Genomic DNA, 27,750 nt, shown 5'->3' with positions numbered 1-27,750 from the left:
AATCACAGCTGTATACCATGAATTGTTCCCTAATCCAGTGGGGTTCCCAAACTTGTCTGCACATTAAAACACCTTAGGATTCTAAAGCCCAGGCCACAACCCAGACTAATTAAATAATAATCTTGGGGAAGACCCAGGCAGTATTTTTTCAAGTTCCCCAGATACTTCCAGTGAGCAGACATATTGGGAGAATCATTGCTCTAAGCCTTTTCCATAGGGACCAGTGACCATTCACTAGAGAAAGGTAAATATCCAAAATTCTTTCTTTTTTTCCTTTTTTTTTTTTTTGAGACAAGGTCTTGCTCTGTTGTCACCCAGGCTGGACTGCAGTGGCATAATCTCAGCTCACTGCAACCTCTGCCTCCCGAATAGCTGGGACTACAGGCGTGCACCACCTCTCCCAGTTAGTTTTCTGTGTTTTTGGTAGAGATGGGGTTTCGGCATCTTGGCCAGGCTGGCTAAAATTCTTAAGGCACTGTCTCTTAACTTGTACTAATACTAGAAACCCAAAACTCTACCTTGGACGACTAGTCAGAATAGGGGACCTACGGAAGTCAAGTGATGGAATCTTGGCCTGGCTGTGGCTGACAGTGGATCCAGAAGGACCCATACTGTGGTTACTTCTCAAGTCCTAGATGTGTAGTAGTGATATATATCTTTTAATAACAATCTTTATTTTGGTTTCCTGATCCATGGAGGGATTGCTATTATGGTGGAAAGCGCTACACAGCAGCTTAGGTCTGCCTTCTACCACTCCTCATTAAGATAGTGAAGGAAAAGCAGGGATATACCCTGAAGAAATGGCAGAGATTGGCCAAGCACAGTGGCTCATGCCTGTAACGCCAGTACTTAGGGAGGCCAAGGCAGGAGGATTACTTGACCCCAGGAGTTTGAGACCAGCCTATATAACATGGCAAGACTCCATTTCTACAAAACATAAAAAACAAAATAGAAAAACCAAAAGAAATTGTAGAGATTAGTGCCACCATTTTGCCATGGTGATTCATACCACATTCCCATTTAAATTTCCTGTGGCCACCAGATGCATCATAGAGAATGAAAGTATAAAAACCAGATGGCTAGTGAAGAATGACAGTGGACTGCAAACTTTAATTAGGTAGGGATGCCAATTATGGTTGCTGTTCTAGGTGTGGTATCTTCTTTGGAAGAAATTAATATACATCTTGACATGATACAGATATTGATCTGGAAATGTCCCCCCACCCCAATTCTAATTATAAGGAGAATCAGAAACAGACTAAATTTAAATAGGAGGAACAACAGTAAGTCCTTACTGTCTTGTCTCAGGCTACATCAACTCTCCTGTTCTCTATATTGTATGAAGGGACCTTGATGGTCTTGCTATTCCATAGAACATCACACTGATTTATTAGAGTAATGAAATTATATTAAATGAAACTGATGAGCAGAAGTAGGCAGCATTCTACATGCTTTGGTAAAACATACGCATGCTAGAAGGTGCAAGATGAACCTTGAAAAACTTCCAGGACTTGTCACAGGTTTCTAGGGGTCCAATGGCCAGAGAGATGTTTGGATATCCACAATATCCATACTTTTTTCTCTTCGTTAACTGATCAGAGGGAACTCCTTATGATGACAGTTTATGTGGGTTGAGGGAGAAGTGCTGAAGGATTAGAGGCAGGTACTATAGGAGTCTGAGTCACCTGCTCATTCATGGTTCCAGTCCCATATGTAGTGCACTGCTCCTGTGCTCATCCAGTTGTACAGTTTGGTTGAGTCAAATAACAACAAGTCATGATGGGCAGTTTGATTCACACAGTCACTTGATGTCCCATGGTCGGGTGTTACATCTCTTCCAGGTACCAGTAGCAAATCAAGGGGTGCTTTTCAAAGAAAAAACAAAATGAATCAAAACCATGGCTAAGGAAGATACGGTCTTACTCCTAAACCTTAAATTAAGGTCTATGTTATAATTCTTGTATTGAAACTTGCCAGAGGCTTCACATAACATCTCTCCTACATTAACTTCCAATACCATTGGGTCTACAGGATCATAAAGCCTAAGTCTGAGCCCTACCCCACACAAAACTGGTAATTTTTTTTTAGACGGAGTCTCACTCTGTTGCCCACACTGGAATGCAGTGGCAAGATATCAGCTCACTGCAACCTCTGCCTCCCAGGTTCAAGTGCTTCTCCTGCCTCAGCCTCCTGAGTAGCTGGGATTACAAGCATGCACCACCACTTCCAGCTATTTTTTTTATTTTTAGTAGAGACGGAATTTCACCACGTTGGACAGGCTGGCCTTGAACTCCTGACTTCAGGTGATTTGCCCACCTCGACCTCCCAAAGTGCTGGGATTACAGGCGAGAGCCACCATGCCTGGCCAAAACTGGTAGTCTTATAGTTACAGTTAAGCCTCTGAGAACAGCTTACCCAATTGTACTGTGTTTTGTTGTCTCCAAATCTAAAGATGCCTGCCACATGTTTTGCCTTTTTCTTTGTTGTGATAGTGGAAAATATAACTTGTCACTAACAAGTGCCTTTAAATAGGGGTGGGTGTTTGGTTTTGGTCTAGCTTTTCTAGTTGTTCACAGCAGAAGTATGATCAAAACCACTGAGTTCTTAATTATCAGAAGCGAAACTTGAGGGTTTTTTTGTATTTTTTTTTTTAAGACACTTTCTGTTGCTCAGGCTGGAGTGCACTGGCCTCATCATAGCTCACTGCAGCTTTGAAATCCTGGCCTCAATTGATTCTCCCACCTCAGCCTCCTTGAGTAGCTGAGATTACAGGCTTGTACCACCATGCCCGGCGTTTTTTTGTTTTGTTTTGTTTTTTTCTGGTAGAAACAGGATCTCACTATGTTGCCTAGGCTGGTCTCAAACTCCTGGTCTCAAGTGATTCTCCTGCTTTGGCATCCCAAAGCACTGCGATTACAGACATGAGGCACCTCACCCAGCAAAGAGGACTCTTTTTTTTTTTTTAATATCAAAAACTTTACTCCCTCAGTCAAAATACACAAGGTAGTTGTTGTGCATATATGTAGTCTATAGATAATGCTTGGTACATAAATATCTAGGTCTATGGCAATAACTGTTACTTAGGGACTCAAAGTAGGTTTGAGTCCCTCAAAGAAGCTCAAAGAAGGTTAACACTGCTAAAAGCAAAGGCATACTCTTAGAAAAGTAAAGGTATGTTCCAAAGAATATGCTCACAGTTCAGTAAGCGATACCCTGTATAAAAGCAGAGATAAAGTTTTTCTCCTCTATACAATAGGACATGATTGAAAAGTTCTTATTGTGCTATATTATAATGAAAGCTGTGTTTAATTTAATGGTGATCTGCAAGATAGTCTGGAGAAGGAAAAGCAGAGGCAGAGAAGCCCACTATGAATTTATAGTAATGGACCAAATATGAGTTGAGAGGCATCATAGTGTAATGAAAAGAATGTTTACATTAGAATCATAGGACTGGTAATAATGACTGATCCTGTTACCTTGGGCAAGTCATTTAACCTGTCTGATTCTGCATCCTTATTTATATGTCACTCACCTTGTAGTGACCTTGTAGGCCCTCAATACTTGAGTGATGAAATGTTAATCACTTCTGCTTAACTCAGAGTGATTATATAATGATGAAAATCTTTTAAAATGTATAAACTTATACAATTTAAGGTGTAATATGCATTGAAGGCCTAAATAAGTAGAAAGGGACACTTATAAGGAAAGGGAAGGGTGAAAGATAAAGATGACTCCAATATACTGAATCTCAGTCTTGGTGACTGGAAAAGTATATTCACTTAAGTAGACTGGTTAGGAGAGTAACTGAGTTTTGGAAATCTGGACAAGGTTAGGGAAAAAATAGTGATTTATTTAAATTGTCAAGATGTTCAGCAGTAACTAAAAACTGAACAACGAAGTTATTCTTAATATATGTAATAGCTTCCTATTACATACATTAGTTTCATATATTCTTAGGTATTTTTCATATGAGAATATTCTCTCTCCTCCATAAAACTTTATGTTCTTAGAGAAAGAGGTTATCTCCTGGGGAATCTGTATTCCCTCATTTAAAAGTAAACCACCTATATCCACTAAAGTTCCCTGTGTTCTGTCCAATTTACTGGTAAACAAATTACATAGGGCATTGACTGGTTTAAAGATTGTTAGTTCCTTTGGTCCTTCCAGTTTAATACCAAATTGCTATACTTTTTTTTTTTTAAGAGTCTTGTTCTATCACCCAGACTGGAGTGCAGTGGCACGATCTCAGCTCACTGCAGCAACCTCTGCCTCTTGGGTTCAAGCAATTCTCCTGCCTCAGCCTCCCAAGTAGCTGGGACTACAGGTGCCTGCCACCATGCCTGGCTAATTTTTGTACCAAACTGCTATACTTTTTAAAAACAAAATAATATATAATAGTTTACATATTTATGAGGTATATGAGCTATTTTGTTACCTTGACTGTATACATCACCTCGAATATTTCTCATTTCTAAGTGCTGGGAACATTTCAAGTCTTCTCTCCTAGCTATTTTAAAATATAAAAAGCATTCACTGTTACTAACTATAGTTACCCTACTCTGCTGTTAAACATTCCTTTGTTCCATAGCTCACTGTATGTTTGTACCTATTCACCAACCTCTCTTCATCCCCCACCCCAACCCAGACACCTTTCCCAGCTTCTGGCAACCATCATTCTACTCTCTGCCTCCATGAGACCAACATGTTTAGCTCCCACATGAGTGAGAGAACATGTGATATTTGTCATTGTGTGCCTGGCTTATTTCACTTAACATAATAACCTCCAGTACCTTCCATGTTTCTGCAGAGGAAATGATTTCCTTCTTTTTTATGGCCAAATAGTATTCATCATGTATAATATAGGTAACACATTTTCTTTATCCATTCATCTGTTGATGGGCACTTAGGTTGATTCTGTTCTTTGCTACTGTGAATAGTGCTACATTGAACTGATTTATTTTCCTTTGAATAAATACACAATAGTGGGAATGACAGATCATATGGCAGTTCTTTCAGTTTTTTGGGAAATACTATGTTTCCATAGAGGCTGTACTAATTTACATTCCCACTGACAGTGTAAAAGAATTTTCTTCTGCATCCTTACCAGCATCTGTTATTTTCTGTCTTTTTAGTAATAACCACTCTGTCATAGGTGATACCTTATTATGGTTTTCATTTACATCTTTCTGATGATTAGTGATATTAAGCATTTTTCATATACTTATTGGGCATTTATGTCTTCTTCTGAGAAATGTTTATTCATATCCCTTGCCCACTTTTAATGGGTTTTTTTTTTTTTACTGTTAAGTTCCTTGTATATTCTTGACATTAGTCCCTTGTTTGATTAATAGTTTGTAAATATTTTCTTCCATACAACAGGTTATCTCTTTACTCTGCTGTTTTCTTTGCTGAGCTTTTTAGTTTAATATAATCCAATTTGGCTATTTTTGTCTTTGCTTTTTGTGCTTTTGAGGTCTTAGCCATAAAATCTTTGCCTAGACCCAATGTCCTGAAGTGGTTTTCCTGTTTTCTTCTAGTAGTTTTATAGCTTCAGGTCTTACATTTATGTCTGAACTCTTCTTTATGTGCATCACTCTAAACAGTTTTTACTACTAGTACCTTGTAAAGCATAAAGCAAATGCCTTATTCAAAATCATATGAGGCCAGGTGCGGTAACTCACACTGTAATCGTGGCACTTTGGGAAGCCGAGGCGGGCAGATTGCTTGATCCCAGGAGTTCAAGACAAGCCTGGGCAATATGGTGAAACCCTGTTTCTACAAAAGATAAAAAAAAAATTAGCTGGGTATGCTGGCAAGTGCCTGTAGTCCCAGCTCCTTGGTGGGGGTGGCTGAGGTGGGAGGATCACTTGAGCCTGGGAGGTTGAGGCTGCAGTGAGCCATGATGGCGCCACTGCACTCCAGCCTAGGTGACAGAGTGAGACCCTGTCTCAAAAACGAAAGAAGAAAGTGATATGATACATTTCTTTCTTTTACATTTTAAATGTATATGCCTTTCATTTAGACCCTAAAGTGTAAGACAGTTTATATTCCATATAAAATCCTTAGTTTCTCCCAGTTTTTAAAAAATGTAATTATAACAGCCATTCAACCTTAGCGTAGATTTATCTTTTATACTAAGAATTTCCCTTCCCTCCCTCTCCCCGCAAGTTTATTTGGCTTTCTCTGGACTGCTACAGTATTTTACTGAATCTGTCTGGGAACTTAAATTCCTAACAACATCCAGAAGCTTCAGTAACTCTGGACAAAAAGAGCTTCATCCATTAAAAAGCTGATTTGGGCGTTAGAAAAAACTCTCCTCTTGTATCGTCTTTTGCTCCCTCACATGAATAGAATTTTGGTTAGATAGAGCTATTTGCCTTTCCTTTTTTTTTTTTTTTTTTTTTTTTTTTGCCCAGCACAGTTTTGTTTAGCATCCTTTCTAGTTCTACTTCAAATGTAACATTTTATGCTTTTACTTGAGACCACAGAACTACTGTATTAGTATCCCCCCTTATCCAGTAGTCAGACTTTGCCTTTCTCTACCTTAGAGAATTTGGAAGTAAGGAAAACATTGAACACCAAGAAAACTAGGTGTTACAAGCTTTATTCTGTAACAAAAATATTTCTTTTTGAGAGTTAAGTGTCTCACAAAGGTAAACTCTCCATCTAACTGATGCCTCGATTATTCATTACTGCTGACAGAAGTCAGTCAACTTGAAGGGTCATGTCATCACAAGTGTGCTGGTAAAAAAATGTTTAACAACTAGCCTGAATTAGGGAGCAGCAGGCAGAGATCTGATCTGTGGTGTTTGCAAATTTCCCTGGGGTAAGTACTCCTATGTGGTACTGTGTCATGTTGCCAAAGAACATCACTGAACACAGAGCTGGGAAGAGGTGCACACTATCAAACTGTAATACTTCCACCATGCAGATACAATAGACATAACCACAAAAACACGGAACATAGTCAAAGGTATAGCATACCTCAGAGATATTGTGGATTTAGTTCTTGTGAATTTTTCCATTTCCTAGTGCATATGAAAGTTACATTTATGCTATATTAAATGTGCAATAGCATTATGTCTAACACGACTGTACAAACATTTTTTTTGAGATGGACTATTGCTCTGTCACCAGGTTGGAGTGCAGTGGCAAGATCATGGCTCGCAGCAGCCTCAACCTCCCAGGTTCCAGCAATCCTCCCACCTCAGCCTCCCAAATATCTAGGACTACAGCTATTATAGAAAATTTTAGAAAAAAAATTTTTTTTTTTTTTGAGATGGAGCCTCACTCTGTCACCCAGGCTGGAGTGCAGTGGTACGATCTCGGCTCACTGCAAGATCACTGCTCCACCTCCCAGGTTCATGCCATTCTCCTGCCTCAGCCACCCGAGTACCTGGGACTACAGGCGCCCGCCACCACGCCTGGCTAATTTTTTTGTATTTTTAGTAGAGATGGGGTTTCACCGTATTAGCCAGGATGGTCTCGATCTCCTGATCTTGTGATCTGCCTGCCTCAGCCTCCCAAAGTGCTGGCATTACAGGTGTGAGCCACTGCGCCCTGCCGAAAAATTCTTTGTAGAGACAGGATCACTGTGTTGCCTAAGCCTGTCTCAAACTCCTGGACCCAAGCGATCCTCCCACCTCAGCCTCCCAAAATGCTGGGATTACAGGCACGAGCCATTGCACCTGGCCTGTACATACTTTAACTAAAAAATACTTTATTGCTAAAGCATACTAACAAAGTGAGCACATGCTGTTGGAAAAATGGCACCACAAATTTGCTCAATATGGGCTGCCACAAACTTGCAATTTGTAAAATACACCATATCCATGAAGTTCAATAAAATGAGGTATGCCTGTAGTAGAATAACTAGGAAGTGAGTTTTGAGTATTATTGAGCTTTATTTAATAGATTTTAATATAATTGTCAGTTTCTATAATTTTTAATAATGGTTGTGTTTAACAATAAGCCTGCAAAATTCCTAAAATTTTAAAATTGACCCTTGTAAGCTGTTCCAAGCCAGTTCTATCACACTACTGCCTATACTCTTAATTGTGGAGGTCACTTAGGGACTAGTCAATATGGGTTGAGGTGGTTCTGCTAGCTAATAATTTAAAAAATAGATATAGTGTGACTGTTCTTTTAGAAGCTGTCTAGCAGGTTTCACTCAAAAACTCACACACACAAAATTGACCTAATACTCAGATTTATATAGTGAAACCTTAAATTTTGCTATCTCGCAAAGTAAAGTTTGTCATGCTTTTTCATATTCCTCCAGGTATATGTTACCTTGTTATGACTTTATTAGTTAAAAAAAATTTAAGGCCACTCCCATATGTGTCACCTGTAAATAAATACTGGCAAAAGGAATACAATAAACAATGGGGAAAAAAACAGACAGACATTTCAGCAAAGAAGATATGTGGATGACAAAGAAACAAAGCAGCACATGAAAAGATGCCAATATCATTAGTCACTAGGAAAATGCAAATTAAAATGACAATGAAATACCACTACACACCTATTACAATGGCCAAAATTGAAAAGACTAATCCTAACCAGTCAGGAGAAATTGGAACACTCATATGTAGCTTGTGGAACCATAAAGTGGTAAAAAAACACTTGGGAAAGCAGTTTGGCAGTTTCTTAAAAAGTTAAACACATATCTACCATATGATCTAGCTATTCCACTCCTAAGCTACTTACTCAAAAGAAATTAAAACATATGCCCATATAAACACTTATACAGAATGTTCGTAGTAGCCGTATGTGTAATAAGACAAAAATTGGAACAGGCTGGGTGGAGTGCCTCACTCCTGTAATCCCAGCACTTGAAGAGGCCGAGCTGAGCGGATAACCTGAGGTCAGGAGTTCGAGACCAGCCTGGCCAACATGGTGAAACCCCATCTCTACTAAAAAATAAAAAAATTAGCTGACATGGTGGCGGGCGCCTATAGTCCCAGCTACTCGGGAGGCTGAGACAGGAGAATCACTTGAACCCTGGAAGCGGAGGTTACAGTAAGCCAAGATTGCGCCACTGCACTCCAGCCTGGGTGACAGTAAGATTCAGTCTCAAAAAAAAAAAAAAAAAACTGGAAACAAACCAAACGTCCACTGACTGGTGAATGGATAAATTGTGGCAAATACATACAATGGAACATTATTTAGCAATAAAAGAGAATGAGCTACTGAGAAACAACAATATAGGTCTCAAAATAATTATGCTAAGTGAAAAAAGGCAGACAAGAAGGTGTATTGTGATTCAACTTCAATAAAGTTCTAGAAAATGCAAACTAATCTACCATGACAGAAAACAGATCAGAGGTGTCCTGTGGATAAGAAGACAGAGGGGTGGGAGAAGAACAAGAGAAAGGATTTATAAAAGAGTGTAAGGAAACTTGTGGTGAAGTTCATTATCTTGATTTTGGTGAGCTTCATGGGTATATATGTATGTCAGCTTATCAAACTGTTTGTTTAGGTATGAATAATTTATTGTATGTCAATTATATTTCAATAAAGCTGTTAAAAATATAACAATGTAGCTGTGGTCTGACTGGTAGAATGAGGAAAAGGTAACTGCTTTATGGCTAGACAACATAGTTCCTTTCTTTCAGGGTTAAACTGAAATAGGTTCTTTGGGCAGCTAACAAGCACATATCTGGCTTACATTGAGATGTCAGGCAACTGAAATTCTCATGTTTTTATTACATGTCTGCTGGTAAGCCAGATTCTCTTCCTCTGAGTGCCTGTCTTTATATGTTTATCCCTAATATACTTCATATTATAGTCATCTTCTGGTATCCATGAGGGATTGTTTCCAGAACCACTCCCAGATACCAAAATCCAAGGATGCTTAAATCCATGATATAAAATACCATAATATTTGCATATAACTTATACACATCCTCCTTAGATTGCTTATAATACTTAGTACAATGTAAACACTCTGTAAATATACTGTATTGTTTAGGCAACAGTAACAAGAAAAAAGTATGTATGTTCAGAAAATATGCAATTAAAAATGTGTATTTTGGATCCGCGGTTGGTTGAATCCATGGATGTGGAACTCACAGATCTGGAGGGCTGATTGTATTTGTTTTACATGTTACTATTACTCATAATGTAGTTTCCTCATTGTAATTTAAGATATTTTATATTTGTTAGAATGCTGATTCTGCAGACTGTGATAAGTGAACACTAAGGATACCCACAGAGCCATCAGGGTATCCTGAGAGAGTGGGATTGGAGATGGATGGAAAAGGAGAAAGAATCTGAGTAGGCAAGTTCAAAAATTAGCCGGGCCTAGTGGCATATGCCTGTAGTCTCAGCTACTTGGGAAGCTGAGGTGGGAGGATTGCTTGAGCCCTAGAGGCAGAGGCTTCAGTGAGCCAGGATGGTGCTACTGCACTCCAACTTGGGTAATGGAGAGACCCTGTTTCAAAACAAACAAGAGACAAGACAAAAAAAAAATAGTTGAATCTTCGGGTTTTTTTGTTTTGTTTTGTTTCAAACAGGGTCTCACTCTGTCATCCAGGCTCAAGTGTGGTGGCCTGATCACAGGTCACTGCAGCCTTGACCTCCTGGGCTCAAGTAATCCTCCCACCTCAGCCTCCCTAGTATCTGGGACTACTGGTGCACACCACGCCATGCTGATTTTTTATTTTCTGTACAGATGGGTTTTGCCATGTTGCCCAAGATGGTCTCTAACTCCTGGGTTTAAGCAATCCACCCTGCCTTGGCCTCCGAAAGTGCTGGGATTACAGCTATGCACCACCACACCCGGCCCTCAATCTTGTGACCTTTTCTATTGGGTCTAATTTGTTAGGTAGGGGCTGGGGGCTGAAGTGGTGGTGGGAGGGAAACCAGGATCAAACGAGTTTTTTAACCCTTTACCCATGGTTTCCCTGCTAGCTGCTTGCTTATAATCATATATAAACACTAAAGTCATAGTTGCAGAAATAAAAACCCTTATGGAAACTTAACAGGGTACATATTTATTTTAGGAACAAAAGTATAAGAAAAGTTGAATCTTGTGAAACTGCTCTTCTCCATAGAAAAGGGGGGGAAAGAGTTTACTGGTTTCCGTTAGGAAGCAATTGATAATGGCAGTGGAGAGGAATGTAAATTAATGGATTTGGCACTAAAAAAGAAAGGTATCCCAGCCCTAACCCAAAACATACAGTGACACTCAAGAAGGCTGAATGTACAGATTCCTTAACCACCATTCTCCAACTTTCCAAAGCTTTCATCCAACCACTCAAAACGTGATTTTACCCTCAGTCAATTCTACCTATTTGGCTTCAGTACTTGCCCTGAGCCACAGGAATTCTGATGGGCAGGGGGGTAGGTCGGTCCTCCTGTATCAATCTGGAATTCTATGGAGCATTTTCTCATAAGTGTAATATATAAAGGGAGGGTGGGGTTTAAAGCCTTTTGTGGATTGACCTGCAGGCACAACTACTTTTCTATAAGAAATTATGTCCTGAGTTCCAGAATGGGAATGAACCTTAAAATGCTTCTAACCTCTTTAAAGCCCTTTTACTTCCATGCCAGAATCAGATTTATTAATTTATCTGTTCTACCTGCCTAGCATTTCTTGACTTGAAAGTCACAAGGTCAAACTTAACAAATTCCACTTTAGGTATGTGACAAAAGGATTTTTATAATCTCTATCTACATCAAACTAAATTTTTTGAATTCTCTACATGAACTTTTTTCCATATTTTGTGATTTTAGTAATCTATAATTACTGTAAGCACAGTCCCAGTCACCTTGATTCCCACTTATACTATACTGCCATGTGATTTTAGAGCCTGTGTTTTATTTAGGTTTATGATCTTGTTGGCAACACATAACAGTATTTTGTCTTAGGCAGATGGAACAGAAATAGATAATAAATTCTTTTTTCTGGCCACATGAAAACCAAATTATATCAGTCAATGAATGAACAAAAGTCTCCCAAAGGTTCTAGTAAAGTGGTAACAGAACTGAGACACAGATCACAGCAGTTAGTACAGACATGGCCAAATTCAAAAGAAATGAAATGTGGCAGTTAGTCCTACATTTGAGCTTCAAGAGGAGATTTGATTTGCAAAAAAAAAAAAAAAAAAAATGTAGCACGTGTTTCCACTGTAAACTTTAGTTTCATAGTTCTTTAAGAGCTAAACACATAGGAAGTTCATACTATTATGTTTCAAGTTATTTTATTAGAATATCATATTTTGGTTTTTTTCTATAAACTTTTTTCTTTTTTTGAGACCGGGTCTCACTTTCACCGAGGCTAGAGTGCAATGGTGCGATCATGGCTCACTGCAGCCTTGATCTTCTGGGCTCAAGGGATCCTCCCACCTCAGCTTCCAGAGTAGCTGGGAACACAGGCGCATGCCACTATGCCTAATTTTTTTGTAGAGACACAGTTTCATCATGTTGCACAGGCCAGGCTGATCTCAAACTCTTGGACTCAAGCGATCCTCCCGCTTTGGCCTCCCAAAGTGCTGGAATTACAGACATAAGCCACTGTGCCTGGTTTGATTTTATTGTAACATTCTAATAAAAGTAACTGGAGGGAGAATCGCCCCAAAATATTTTTTAGGCAAGTTTGACCCAGTAAATAAACTAAATTTACTTCCTGTACTGAGAATCCCTCCCGAAATATTTTTTAGGCAAGCTCGACCCAGTAAATAAACTAAATTTATTTCCTGTACTATCTCTTATTAGGGCAACTATTTCAGATCTTTCTCACATTTCTTCTCGATTATTTCATTGACATCCTGTTTTTCTTGCCTCTAGTCTCCATCCCAATACATACTTTGGGCACATGCTTCAACACTGCTATCACAGTTATTTTTTTGCCATCAAAATCTGATCAAGCCATTTTTGTTAAAAATTCAATTCCTCCATCCCATCCCATCCCCTTCGGAATAAAAGGCCCTCAAGATCCCCAGTCAAGTCTTTCAAATCTGTCTTGTCCCCTCATCTTTTCTGTCTTCTGATTCTCTCCTTGCCGCTCCCCCCGCCATCTCAACCTCCCAATACTGCAGCCAAAGTTTTTCTAGTTTCAAAAACTTACCAAGTCAACTCTGAGACTTTGCATGCTGTTTCCCCTGCCGAGGAGCCTCCCTCACAATTTTTTTTCCAACTTTGCCTTGCTCCCTTTTTTTCATTTAATACAACTCTCTTCCTCAGAGAAACTTTCCCTGACCACCCCCAGCTGAGTTCAGTACATTAATACTGCTCTGTGCACACATTTATGTCACTGAACCCACTCTATGATGTTGTCTGATGCTTACTGGTCTCCTCAAAAGACGAAATTTATAGGTGACATCTGTGTCTTTTATGTATCTTGTGTCTAGCACATAATAGTAATTCGTTTTACATAAATAGAAAAATAGGAGTGATTCTATCAACAGATCTCTACTACATTAACATTCTTTGTCCGAAACCTGAAAGACTCCCCCTTGCCTGTTCGGACCTAAGTATCACTGATTGACAAACTGAATGACAATCTCTTTATCATGCCTCACCCTACACCAAAAGCAGTCTTACAAAGATTTTTTCTTTTTCTTTTCTTTTTTTTTTTAAACTTGTATTTGTAAGTAAACAAATTTTTTGGAAGACAGAATGCACTATTCTGGTCATTTCATATAAATAGAATCAAACAGTATGTGGCCTTTTGTGTCTGGCTCTTTCACTTGACAGAATGTTTTAAGGCTTCAAGATACATTTTGTAACATGTATTAGTACTTTGTTCCTTATAATCATAATAATATTCCATTATACAAATATATCACATCTTCTTTATCCATTGATCAGCTAATGGACATTTGAGTTGTTTCTACTAAAAAGTAGAATAGCCCTACTCTGAACATTTGTATATATATATAAGTTTTTGTGTGGAAAAATGCTCTATTTTTGTCTCAAAGATTTGTGCATGGTTCATTACATGCCAAAAACCTTATAAAGGCCAAAATGATATTCTTAGCATGAAATAAAGTACAGTTTCTTAAACCATATTAATCTGACTTAATGAGATTCTGAATTGGTAAATATAGAAATTAATTTTTGTGCAAGCAATGTAAAATAACATTTGGTTGACCTGGGCTCCAATTTACTTAGTCCAGGCAGAATATGTAAATGAGCATTCTGAATATAAAATCTGGACCATAACATTTACAATTTAATTAAACTAATAAAATGGTATACACTGTACTAGAGCCAGTGTCTTTAGCAAGTTATAATATTCTGTAACAAAGTTAAAGATACATGAAAACATAGATACTTTATTAACATAAATATATATATAATTTATGTTAATTATGTTTAGTCATCAATACATTCTAATTAACCCCTTACTCAAGTTATAATAATGTGGCCTCACTGAAAAATTCATGTAATATTAAGACCCTGGCACACCACCATTATTCAGATTAGTAGATTAATTGCCCATTTACTAGTAATTTTCTCTGAGACAGGGTCTCACTCTGTCACCAGGCTTGAGTGTAGTGGCACAATCACAGCTCACTGCAGCCTCAACTTCCCAGGCTCAGGCAATCCTCCCGCCTCAGCCTTCCAAATTGCTGGGACCCTAGGCATGTACCACCAAGCTCGGCTAATTTTTTCATTATTTTTGTAGAGATCGGGTCACCCTACGTTATCCAGGCTGGTCTCAAACTCCTGGGCTCAAGTGATCATTCCACCTTGGCCTCACAAAGTGCTGGGATTACAGGCGTGAGCCAGCAGCCCAGCTTTAATTGTCTTGATCCTTTGTATTTTCTCATGTTTTATGTCAATTCATGCAAGATAATCTGATCCACTATATTTACAAAGTTTTTAGGACTTCAAAATAGTATTAAGGAAGGGATTATTTTTAGTTAATTAAATTTTCAACATTTTTGTACCTTTATTAATTTCTAAATGTAAATTTTTCTTTCAGTATTTACAGCCAGAATTTTTTTCTTTTTAGCATATTTCCGATTGCAATATAGAAAACATGATTATTTTCCTTTCTTGTTTCAAATGAGGACATTTCTACCATGGTAATTCAAGTAAGTTAAATGAATGAAAATGTTTTAACTTTATTTGCCACTGTAAAGTGGGCTCTTTGTAACAACAGGTATGTGAATAATGTTTAAAAATTTGACTTAATCTTAGCCTGCTTTATCAGGCATCAAAATGCTTCTAGGCTGTTTCTTTTGATTTTAACCATGGCAAAACGTGAGCAGAAATGTAAGTCCACTAATGCAAATACAAACATGTGTAAACAGAAAGCCCAATCAACCAATGAATTTACTTTAGTGCCTAACAAAAATGAGTTTGTGATTACACAATCCATTGCCTTTATAAGCATGGATACTCTAGAACTCCATATATATTAGGAATTTTTTTTTTTTTTTGAGACAGGATCTCACTCTGTCGCCCAGACTGGAGTGCAGTGGTGTGATCTCGGCCCACCGCAACCTCTGCCTTCCAGGCTCAAGCGATTCTCCCGCCTCAGCCTCCCGAGCAGCTGGGATTACAGGCGCCTGCCACCACACCCAGCTAATTTTTATATTTTTAGTAGAGATGGGGTTTCATCATGTTGGCCAGGCTGGTCTCAAACTCCTGACCTCATATGATCCACCCCTCTCAGCCTTCCCAAAGTGCTGGGATTACTAGGCGTGACCATTATTACTACTATACATTTGTTTCACACTATGGCCAGTTAATGTCTTTCTGGTTACTTTAATAACTGACATTTATACAACACTGTAGAGACTACAGTATCCTTTCACATATATTATGATACTTAAACCCCACAATCACCCTATGAGAAAGGATAGTTATTATTACTTACTTTGGCGGTGAAGAAACGGGGTCAGAAAATAACCAGGCCAGTATCAAACAAATGGGAAGCAATAACAAATCTGGGTTCCTCCCTCCACCTTCATGCCTAGTCCTGTGCTTTTAGTATATTTGGCTAGCTAGGAGAGAAAACATAGATTATTCAGGGAGGAGGGAGGGGCCAGAGGTGAGCCTCAAGAGCAGTTAGGCCATGAGGTAAGCACTTCAGGGCGTTGCTACTCACGGGGTGGTTCAGACTAGAAAAATCTGTATCACCTGGGCGCTAGTTAGAAATGTAGGCTCTCAGGCTCCACCTCTGCCCTACCAAATCAAAGCCGCATTTTCAACAAAACCCCAGGTGGTTCCTATGGACGTTAGTTTGAGAAGCACTGCTTCACTAGTGACACTACATAGCCACTTGAACAGTATACATTAGACCACTTATATTCATCATTGTTGACGTGTTGTTTTTATTAGGTAAAACTTTCTGCAACAGTTTTCAAATTAAGTGTATTTTTAAAACAAGTTTATTTTTCCATGTGATTGAAGATCTCCACTTCGGTAACTGGGGTCATTAAGGAATATTAGAAAACCTTAAGCTGGTCAGTGCTTACCCACCTTTAAATTCCTCATAAAAATAAGGTCTTTCTTTTGCCTGAAGGATACACTAGAGAGCATAACTGCCCTCTCTATACTTTAAGCCCTTGACTAAAACAGGCCAGTCCTATTCATGTAAATCCCACCTCCCAACTTGGATATTTCAGGAAGTATTGTTTTGTTTTTCTGACTCTAAACTCTACCTAATTTCTTAATTAGTCTCAACACTTTCTGGCTCAAGAACTGAAACACAGCAACAGAAGCTAAAGGTAGAGAATTTAAGCTTGTTCCCACATCTACACCTTGGCGGATGGCAGCGACTGATTACGGAGACGAGTGAAAACCCTGCCCCTAACACTCTGCCCTAGCCTCATCCACTCAATTGAGCCTGAGTCAGCCCGATCCCTGCTCTTCTCTGTACTGCTCCTTCAGTGTCAGAGAGACACTAGACCTCAGCACGTGGGAGCGCTGATGAGCGGCCAACCTGGGTCTATTTAAAACTGCTATTCCCATCTTGAGGGGCGCCTACTCCCATAGAATAACCAGCCCAGGAAGGCAGGCGAGTAAATACTGCTCACCTGTTCCACCGGAAACCTCAAAATCCCGGCCCAACCTAAACTAAAGGTATCTGGTAATTAATCCTTGGCACCTCCCACCACACACTCCTGATTGGGCGCGTGAGAGAGGGCTGTGTCTGCGCGCGCTCTTACCAGTCCGGGGAATTCCATTTCCTCTTCCAACCACCGGTATAAGCATTCAGGGGCGGTGCTTTCCTGGCAGTGGCCCGCCCCAGTTCGAGCCGGTGCCTTACTGCGTCTCGCGAGATCTTGTACATTTTGGGGGCGGAACCCCGTCAAGAAGAGCGCACAAAACTGCTCTTAAGTCATTGCAGAGGTACCGCTTCGGTTAGCCAGCCACGAAGTTCTCGCGAGAGTCGTCTCCTCAATACCAAGTGAGGAAACTGGGGGACGCTGTGGGGAGGGGCGTGGGGCTGGATCGCGCAGCGGCAGCTTCCTTTACCTTCCTCCCATGGTCTCCTTCCGGTTCTCGATGCTTCTCTGAGCCTAAGGGTTTCCGCCACTCGTCTACCCTCCCCCAGCCCATGATCCGCCTCCCTCCCCCGCCCTTCTGGTCCAATCTCCGATCTGTTTAGTAAGAAGGTGCTGTTCCGAGAAGGAGAAGGAAAAGGGCTTGGCACGTATTCACTCGGCCCCGGACGTGGGAAGCAAGCCGTCTGGCTTCGGCCTCACATCGGTCCTGTGCTCGCGACGGCGGCGTTGGCGGACTGATCCGCGGCGGTGAAGAGGCAGGAGGAGGGGGAGGGGCGGAGCGTGGCAGCTGGCAGTAGTTCCGTCAGAGCGGACATCTTGTGGCTGTGTCGTGCGCGTGAGCCCCGTAGGGCCGGGGAGGCACCAGCTGCCGCGCGGGGAGGAGGCCGAGGCCGCAGCTTGAGGGAGGCCCCGGCCCCTCTGTACGCGTGGGTGTGGACGGCTAGGGCAGGGAAGGGAGGCCGGCCCAGTGGCCGGCCGGGTAAGAGGGGTAGTGCGGGCCCTGGGCGGCTTGAGCGGCCAGCCTATTGGGTGCGGTGGGGTAGGGTGGGAAGGCTGGAGAAGCCGCGGCCTCTCCTGCTGGAGGAGGAGGGGGAATGGGCGCGTCCTCGCGCCTAAGCCGGAGCCTCAGGGACAGCACGGGCGCGTGGTGGAGGTGGCTGGGCGGGCGCGCGCGGGAGCGCGCTGGGAGGCGGAGTGAGTGTACGGTGGCGTCAGAGGCGACACAGAATAGCTCGCTGCGAGGACAGCAACACACATCAAACCTCCCTTCCTTTATTTCCTTCCCCTACCCGGCCGCACCTTTGGGCAGAAACCAAAAGCAGCCCGGCGTCCGTCCGGAGTCTTCTGCTTCCCCCTCCCCCCTTGCCTTTCTTTGCCCTAGTGACGCCGGTATAGCGCCGACTAGGCCCCGGCTCCTCCTCTGCTGGGCTCCGGACCCTGCCCCGCACCCACCCCTTTCTCCTACGCCTCTTCCTCTCCCACCCGGGTCTCTTCCTTTCTAGAGGCCGGGAAGTTAAACTTGTAGCCACCACCTCCGCTCTTCCCGTCACCCTCGCCCCCACTTCGGGCCGAAAACACAGTACTGAGGCTGTTGGTGGCTTTGCCACGCCACCCCACCCACCCCGGATCGCGGCCGCCTTAAGGGACCTGGATTCATCAGGGGCTCTCCGGGGCCTGTGCGAGTGCTGATCTGCTCCGTTTTTGCAAAAGGCGCCTGTGTCTGGCAGAGCCGCTGTGAGACGAGACAATCCTGCCCCGCCGCCGGGATAATCAAGAGTTTTGGCCGGACCTTTGAGCATACACCGAGAGAGTGAGGAGCCAGACGACAAGCACACACTATGGCGCTGAAACGGATTAATAAGGTAACCCGCGGGGACAAGGGAATTGGGGTGGTAGTAGAAAAGGAAGGCTCGGGCCAAGAGGAAAGCGTGGGGGTGGAAAAGAAGCATAATTCTGAAAATACTAGTTGGATCACTTCTTCCATTGGGGGGGATGGAGAACGCGGATATACTTGAAGAAATGAAGGTTAAAGTTAGGGAACGGAGAACACTTGTGGCAAGTGAGATGTTATGAGTGTGCTTCAGTGGAATCGGTGCAAATTAGGGGTGGAGGAGAGTGACTTAAGGCGCCTTTATTATTTTATTTTTTTGCTGCTTAAGAGTTCTTCTGGGGGTCCGAATTGCGGAGAGACGCTCCAGCAGATGTCATGGCGCTTCCTATTCTTGGTGCTTGAAAACTTACTTTAGTTGTGAGATCAAGGTTATCTAGGTCTTTTAGCGGGGAGAAAGAAAACTCGGAGGGGAGAAAAAAAATCTGGGGAGTCCGGAACTTGACTGAGGGTCGGGTAGAAGTCTCGCATATTGAAGGACAGTGAGTGAGTCTAGTAGAAACTCTTCGTCGACTCTGGGCAGGTTATACCGAATAAGTGGGTTTGGGAGGAGATGGAATGACACAGTGTTGCCACTTCCTGTATTTTGTAGTTGCGGCTTTTCACCCGAAGCTATTTATCCGAGGGACACCGGGAACTGATGTAAAAGGTCTTCTGGAAGCTCCCTTTTCCTTTTGGCTGGGGAGTGGGGGTGGATAAGGGGTGCGATGGCAGTAAGGGAAAGCTAGATGTACCTATTTTTGCCTCATTCTATTTAATAACACTGCTGGGAAAGATTCTTTCGTTACTTGAGTGGTTTGATAGTATATTATCGATTTAAGTTGGAAAAAAACTATGGTTTTTCATAGCTCTGGGAGTGAGCGGAACCTCCACCTCCGGTGGTTTAGTCTCATTTTCTTGCTCTAACTTCTATCCCGCATTTTAAGATGGCGGCTGCTTTAACTGGTTCAGGCTCTTTCCGGCGTCTCCTTTCGTAATAATGTGAAATAATATGCTTTATTAAATGTTAACTTTTGTATAGGGTTGTGCACTGCTCTAAGATCCTCTGCTCAAAACTTATCTAAATTCAAACTCTTAGATTGTATTTCCCTTTTTTGTGACTTGTGTTTGTGTGGTGTGTTTGGTTGTTGCACAATCGAGGAGGGTGGAGTATTTACAGCTAACTTGAAAAAAATGTCATGGAATAAATTCAGCCCTACTAGAAAAATGGTGGGGGGGCGGTGAGTGTTAGAAACTTTGGTTTTAATAGATTACTTTTTTAAGAAGAGTTCTGAGAGGAATGGCAAGAACTTGCCTTTACTAAAATAGACCTGATACTACTACATTTGCATGTATTTAATTATGACTGAAGTTTATTTGGCAAGATTGGTGTTTCATGAAAGAGGAAGGTTTAAATCTTCATTCAATATATATTGATATGAAATCTTGAATTTTGTTTTAGGCCTTCATTACATCGTCATTTTGGGTTATGCGAAATAAAAATTTAAATCTTTGTATTTGCGAAATGAAAGAAAAGAGGAAGAAAAGCTTTTTAGGAGTTAAGAATTAAAGTAAAATATATTATTTTGAAATAATATCCTCTTCCTGTGACCACTTTAAAGGCCAGGAACATATTGGAGAAGCCTAGTTGTATGTTATAGTGTAGTTTACGCAACGAGCATAACATTCAGTACAAATAAAAGTCTATTCTGTTGGAATTAGTTTAGGCCACTAAAATGTGGAGTCGTTCTAGATCCATAGCTTTTTGTGCATGTGGAACAGAACACGTTAAAGGAAGGTCTCACTGATTTTTTTTCTCTTACAGGTCATACCCAGCTGCTGTGACACCAGTTAAATGATTTAAAAGCTTTAGAGAGGCAATGTAACAGTGGCTAAGAGTGTTAACATTGGAGCAGAAATGCTCCAGTTAGAATTCGAGCTCTGGGCAAGTTCGTGTGCCTTTACAAGAAGGGTATCTGTTGTAGTATAAACAATAAATGGCTGTTTGCCTAATATGTACCAGGCACTGTTTTAGACATTGGGTTGGCAGCAGTGAACAAAACAAATTTTAAGTTCGTAGATTTGTTTTGAGGATTAAATGGATTAATATGCAGATTTGAACAGGCCCTTGATATATGACACTCAGTTATTACTGCTATTTTAATGTCACAATTTATAATTCTTAACCGTTTTTGTTTAAGAAATTTGATTTCTAGTTTAATACTCTTAGTTAATATAAGGTTGTCTTCTGGTATTTTAAAAATAATTAATATTCGAAATAATATTTTGAAGATTTTATGTAATATAGACACAACATAAAAACTTGGTAGATAGGAAAAACCAGTGTTTATGTCAACATTATTGATTTAACTTACAGAAACTTTGACATGTGCATGTGGTTTGGTTTTTCAGCTGTTAATGTTAGAATCACATGAGGCAACCTTCAAACATTCCACATCCAAACAATTTTAGTGAGTGTACTCTGAACTGGAATGCTCTTAGGTTTAGGCACCTGTTCTAGAAATACAGGGTCAAGTAGTCGTTGATGTCAGTATGGTATCCTTGTGTTAGGTACCTATTTCGAGTTTATTCTTGTCTGAAGATTCCACATTTCAAATATTAAGATATATTTGTATTCGTCATTAATATTTTACTGAAATGATTATTGGAATACTTTTAACCTTCAGTCCATTTGATCGAGCCTTTGAATTTATCCTTTGCTTCAGTTATGTTCTTGGAGTAAGTTTTTTGACTACTAGATCAATCAGCTTTTTTCCTGTATTTGAACAAGCTGTAATATAGTCTTAAATAGGGCTGTTAAACAACAGGAGTTAAAAGTGGCACTCACAAGTTGATTGGTATTAAGGGCCATAGACAATTTTACCACTCCCATAAACAGGGACTACAGTATATGTGTTTTAGGGACATTTGAAGATAAATATAACATGAACCAAGCCTAAAAGAATAGCTCATGTTCTCATTGTATACACCCTGTTTAAGTTTTCATAAGGATTCTTATTTCTGCAAGTATGACTTTAATGTTATAAGCAAGCAACTAGCAGGGAAACCATGGGTAAGGGGTTAGAAAACTCTAATTTGATTCTGGTTCCCCTCCTACCACCACTTCCGCTGAGATAATTTCAAGATTATCTCCATCTTGAAATTGAAAAACTAAGGCACAGAGGTTAAGAAGATGATCCGGGTTCATGTTGTGACAGTTGGCATTCGAACCCAGGCAGCCTGGTCCAGAGTATGTGTTCTTAACCACTATACTTTGATATCATCTTTTAGGGTTTTCATATAGTATTGCCTGTTACTAACAATAGTTAAGACTTAATGCAGTCTCATCTAAACCGTAACTCATTTAATCTTCAAGACAACTATGTGGCATAGATGTGCGAATTTTATAGATGAAGTGACAGGCCCAGAGAAATAGTTGTCTAGTCACACAACTAGTCAGTAACTGAGATTGATATCAGATAGTGAGGCACCCAGGCTGGACTGCAGTGGCACCATCTCAGCTCACTGCGAGCTCCGCCTCCCGGGTTTACGCCATTCTTCTGCCTCAGAATCCCGAGTAACTGGGACTACAGGCGCCCACCACCACGCCCAGCTAATTTTTTTATATTTTTAGTAGAGACAGGGTTTCACCGTGTTAGCCAGGGTGGTCTTGATCTCCTGACCTTGTGATCCGCCTGCCTCGGCCTGCCAAAGTGCTGGGATTACAGGTGTATGCCACCGCGCCCGGCCCTTCAATTCCTATTTTATAATGTATGTGGTTTTAGTTTGTTATCTGAAATAAGCTGCTTTGCTCTCCCACTTCCACATCTAAGTAATTGGGATTTAGCTTTACTCTTAGATTATAGCTAATTTGTGAGTTAAGATTTTAGCTAATATGTTTTGAAAGTGGAAGTGGATTTAATTCTTTTGGGGTAGTCTCTTCAAGCACTGAAAACTAACATGTGCCAGTTAACTGCTTAGGAGGTCTTAAGAGTGAACAAAATATACTTATTGTCCCCAACTAGTATATAGGCTGGGTAAACTGTTTGGCATGTGTTTCATATATGATCCTCAAGGCTTGTCTATAGCCAGCTGACTTCCTGTGTGGGATAGTTGTGTCTGAAGGATGATGATAATATGACCTCAGTATTTATTTAGTTTGAAAAAGGGCGCGTGACTGACACGGCATACTTTTCTTTCATCATGCTCATCTGCAGTGTTGATTCTAGTTTTTGTTATTTACACAGGTAAAAAGTTGAATGCTCCCTCAATGGGATGAACTACTGTGTCACCAGATTGCTGTGTCAAACTTTGCCCCTGAGTTGAGGTGACCCTTTTTATCCAAGACAGGCAATCTTTGAGGATTCTCCACAACGTGTTGCTATAATCTTTCCATTAAAAAAGAAACTAGGTTCCTAATACTGAGATAAAAAGTTTCAGATTAATATCTCAAATTTAGGTTGGTTTTTGCATTCTTTTTTTAAATAGTGATTTTCTTGTATCTGTTAGCGTATGGAAGAGCTGACTGAATAATATATATTGTTGGGTTTGACATAAATTACATTTATATTCCAGAACATTTGGAGTTTTTAAAAAATTTTTTGTGGGTATATAGTTGGTGTATATATTTATGGATTACATGAAATATTTTGATACAGGCATGCAATGCTTAATCACATCAGGTTAAAGCAGGTAAAAAAACTAGCATTTATCCTTTGTGTTGCAATCCAATTATACTAGTTTAGTTATTTTTAAATGTCAAATTGTTCATAGAGTTTTTTAAAAAATACAGATCCTTGGGGGTCTTAGACTTACTAAATCATTTTCCCTGGAAACACATAATTTTGAAATTTTTCTAGGTGATTCTGAAGCTCCTCTCTGATTAAGAACCACAGATACAGGGGAATAAAGGTCCTAATCTGCATTAGACATAGTATTCTAGTCCTAGGGAATAAATGAGGAAGATTTACTTATGGTAAACCTTACCTATGGTACTCTCTGTGTTCAATGGTGAAAATAAGCATGTAAACACATGAATAGTTTGTCACTTTGTACATTTACCTTTCAAGAATATTAGATGTAGTAGGGGAGGTATTTAAAATAAATTTTCTATATTTTTTACACTAGTATTGTTACAGTGTGGTTTTTCTTTTATTATTTCTTTAATTTCTTTAATTCTCCTTGCCAAAACCAGTATTTTGAAATTAGTGAAGTTAAACTCCTCATTCTTGGAAATGTTGTGGTCTTGAGCTTGCTACCTTAGCAACGTTATTTCATAATTAAAAATGAATGCATTCAGATATCTAACTGTCCAGTTTCCCTTATTAGATAAAGATTTATTCAGAATTGTATCCTCAACCTTGTTATGTAGGGAAGGGAAAAGTTTAGGGAAGTATTTTTATACTTTGTTGAAACATCTGGTTTTTATCGCCTAACTATACTTTCAACATAATCTGTTGTAAAAGAGACTTTCAACTTTTGATAGCTGAATTTGTCATATTTAAATGTTTCTCAATTGTGAGTCATGATTTCTTGGCTACATTTTTCAGTATGAAATACTTACATTAATCGTAACCTTGCTGTAATTTATTGGCTAATGTATAATTGAATGTTTTCTACCACTGGGCAGCTGTTAATCTTTGTATTTTGTTCTTTGTTTTTAATGTCCATAAAATACCTTATTTGCTTTCATGGAGCAGAGCTTCAAATCTAAATTTGGGTTTCTTTGCCCATTTTTAAATAGTGCTTACAAAAGAATGGCTTCGAATAATGTTAAGTGACTTTACCTTCAGTGGTGATCCAAAGAAAATTATAGTAATATTCATTCAATCCATTCTTAGTACCTTGTGTAATGAACACGCATGCTTGTTTCACCTATAATTGCAACTAAACAGGAAGTTAATGCCTTGTCAGTGATGTAATGAGATACTATGCAGTGCCTACCTGTTAATCCTTAAGATAAAAAAGGATTTCTCGGAAGAAATTTCAAATTAAAATGTGTTTTAAAGGGACTATTTGGAGTTCTGTGAAATTGTTCGTATCTTTTTGCCAAACATCCTTCTCTTGAAATAATCATACATTTCTGAAAAGTTTGTTGTTCTCTTCCTTGACATTCGTATCTAAATATTTTATACAGACATTTCATAACGTTAAAGTTAACAAAACTTTTTACTTTGTAGTAAACCAGATCTTTATATGAACAATTACATTAGTTATTGTCTGCCTGATGGGCAGCTAATTGCACTGCATTTTGACCTCTATTGTTGGTTCTCACCTTTGTATTTTTCTATGTTGGTTGTAGTCTCCTTGAGGAGGATTTTTACAATTTCTTAAGACACTTACTCCCTTAGCTTCCCACCTCATTTTGTCATCTTGTCCAGTCCCCAAAGTAGTGTTTTGTGTTGCTCAGTATAGGTTTTTGAGGCAAGGGCTGTTTTTATAGTGCTGATTCACAGTCATACAAATCTTGTCTTTGAGTCATGTAAATCTTGTCTTTAGTACTGAAAGAAATAGACTCTTAAGTAGAATACAATAAATTAACTTTTAGTTGTGGCATAAGCTTTTGAGTTTTCTCAAAAGTGCTGAGAGGAAATGTATCTGTACTACTACATTCTGTCCTCTGTATGACTTTTATGTGATGACATGCAGAATAGATGGTAGAGATTGGGATAACAAATGATTTGTGGAACATCGTAGTGATACTTTTACTGTCTTAAAGGTAGAATCCATGAACTCGGCCTTGCCACTATATAGGCTTTTAAATTTTGACAAACCTTGGGGGATGAAACCTAGAATAAGTTATTTATGGTGTTATGCTTTAATAGGGTTGACATTTAAAACTTTGTTTACATAAAGGGTACCTTTCGGTTATGTTGATCTGATGATCAGATACCGGCTGTCATTGAAAGAAAGTTAACCGAATGTTCAGATACTGGGCTCCTGGAACATGGCTGCTCTGTAGCTTCATAAATATTTATAATCATAAATATTTGTGAATAAGTATTTTTAGTATTGTATGCAAATATTTTTAGTATTTCCAATTTATAAGCTCTTTGAAGGGAGGGCTTCCTCCCCCCACCCCGAGATGGAGTCCTGGTCAGCTGCCCAGGGTAGAGTGCAGTGGCGCAACCTTGGCTCACTGCAACCACAGTCTCCCAGGTTCAAGCAATTCGCCTGTCTCAGCCTCCCAAGTAGCTGGGATTACAGGCACCTACCATCATGCCCGGCTAATTTTTGTATTTTAGTAGAGATGGGGTTTCACCATGTTGACCAGGCTGGTCTTGTACTCCTGACCTCAGGTGATCCGCCTGCCTCAGCTTCCCAAAGTGCTAGGATTACAGATGTGAGCCACCATGCCCTGCAGGGGAGGGAACATTCTTATATTTCTCCTAGCATCCTTTCAGGCCTTTAATGTTTTCAGTACCTTGGCCTACTGTTCTTTGTAGCCTGTGATTGGTCACCACTGCTAGTGCCACTCATCATTGAATGAGGAAGATAGAGAATAGAGAAGCAGAAAGCGTAGTTTAGCATCTCCAATAATCATCTATTAAATCCCATATCCCATAGTGACTACAGTAAAGGTCTTCCTCAAAATAAACCATTTGTAGGCTTTGTATTAAAAATCTCGTGTAAGGAATGTTTCAGAATAAAAAAAAAATAGTGGCCAAACCCATTGCTGCTTAATCATGTACTTCAGGTGAGAACACTCACGAGTGGCTTAAGCTGTAACCTGTTGGTTGCCTTTTAGAGAGATTTTTTTGGTGAAAAGATCCTCTGAATCCTACCCTGTTTTCTACCATGGTGCCCACCAGGTCTGCAGAAAATAGGCAACAAATTCAGTTGTGTGGAGTCTGTTGCTATCTCAAATTTCTTTGTAGTGTTTTAACCTAATGAGGTGAACTAGACCATGTGAGAGCTTTGAGAGGATCTCGCTTACCTAGCTTAGAAGGCAGAGGGGTCTCCTTGACTTTTTTTCCTACAGGTTTTTTACAGCTTTTAAATACAAGTATTCTTTTCAGTGAGAAGGTCTGGATTCTCACACTAGCCAAGTGTGCAGAAAGTTGGAGGAGAAGCAGCTCAGAGGAAGATGATACTAAAAGGAGAAAGTTTCCTAAAAGAGCACTCCGTGGGAAAGAAATGTCCAAACTTTTGTTCTTCTTATAACTAGTACAGTTTCTTAGTGTTTTACCTTGATTGTATGTACTTGATCCATCTTAGTGTCCTTTCAACATGAGTGGATCCTTGAGCAATTCCTAAAGTATGTCAGTGTCCACAGCCAAACATTTGCCTGTTTCAATGGTCTTAAGAGTTGAGTAATGCTGTTCCCCTTAGGTGAGGGGTAGTCAGCACAGTTTAAAAAAATTTTACAGGTGCCTTGTGAGAGCTGTTCTTTCTGGTTCTTGGCACCGTTCCGTTCCTCTTCCTCTAGACTACTAGGAAGCAATAAACTGAAAATTTCAATTGTGTCATTTTTTACATTGTTTTTGTCCTGGAAGCCTGTGAAACTTTAGGATCTAAAATCATTTTTTAGATGACTATCATAGACAAAATTACTTTTAAAAACGCTGAGTATGTGCGTCATTGGAAATTGATTTCCAGTCCAGTAAATAGTCTTGCCATGGGATAGAATCATTTTCTCAGGCCATGTAACTTGAAAAGTAGTACTGGATTCACACTACTTATAATGAGATAAAGACTAACAGTGGATAGTTATGGGGAAACAAATCCTAAGGAAAACGTGAGTTTTCCATATCATGTTCATTCTGGAGCATTGAGTGATAGTTGGGTTCAGTTGAGATTTTTTTTCCCTCAATTTGCCGAACATTAGATTATCTTTGCAGGGACACCCTATTGAGAAAGGAACCTTTTTGAAACTTACCCCCAGTCCTAATTTTTAAGTTGTTACGAGGTACA

The 27,750-nt window shown here is 39.9% G+C and overlaps 1 protein-coding gene and 1 long non-coding RNA gene across 13 annotated transcripts in view; one reads left to right on the top strand and one right to left on the bottom strand.

Moving 5' to 3' along the window:
• Nucleotides 1-1,090: 1,090 nt before the first annotated feature.
• Nucleotides 1,091-17,706, bottom strand: LOC106998434 (uncharacterized). The gene is made up of 3 exons (XR_001444887.3): nt 17,130-17,706; nt 15,836-15,962; nt 1,091-1,865 (listed from the first exon to the last, which is right to left on the bottom strand). It is a non-coding gene; the product is annotated as an uncharacterized LOC106998434 (long non-coding RNA).
• UBE2D3 (ubiquitin conjugating enzyme E2 D3) overlaps nt 17,301-27,750 on the top strand; it is a 34,298-nt gene continuing 23,848 nt past the window's right edge. For 2 of the 12 annotated variants that reach the window (XM_015138845.3, XM_078001850.1), the window contains exons 1-2: nt 17,301-17,371; nt 18,681-18,832. In XM_015138845.3, the coding sequence (XP_014994331.1) occupies nt 18,809-18,832 (24 nt within the window). In that variant the 5' untranslated portion in view covers nt 17,301-17,371; nt 18,681-18,808. 12 annotated transcript variants of the gene reach the window in all.

This window comes from Macaca mulatta, chromosome 5 (genome assembly GCF_049350105.2).
Source record: "Macaca mulatta isolate MMU2019108-1 chromosome 5, T2T-MMU8v2.0, whole genome shotgun sequence".
Classification (NCBI taxonomy): domain Eukaryota; kingdom Metazoa; phylum Chordata; class Mammalia; order Primates; family Cercopithecidae; genus Macaca; species Macaca mulatta.
The sequence above is the reverse complement of the archived record's forward strand: the minus strand, read 5'-3'. Positions and strand labels throughout refer to the sequence as shown.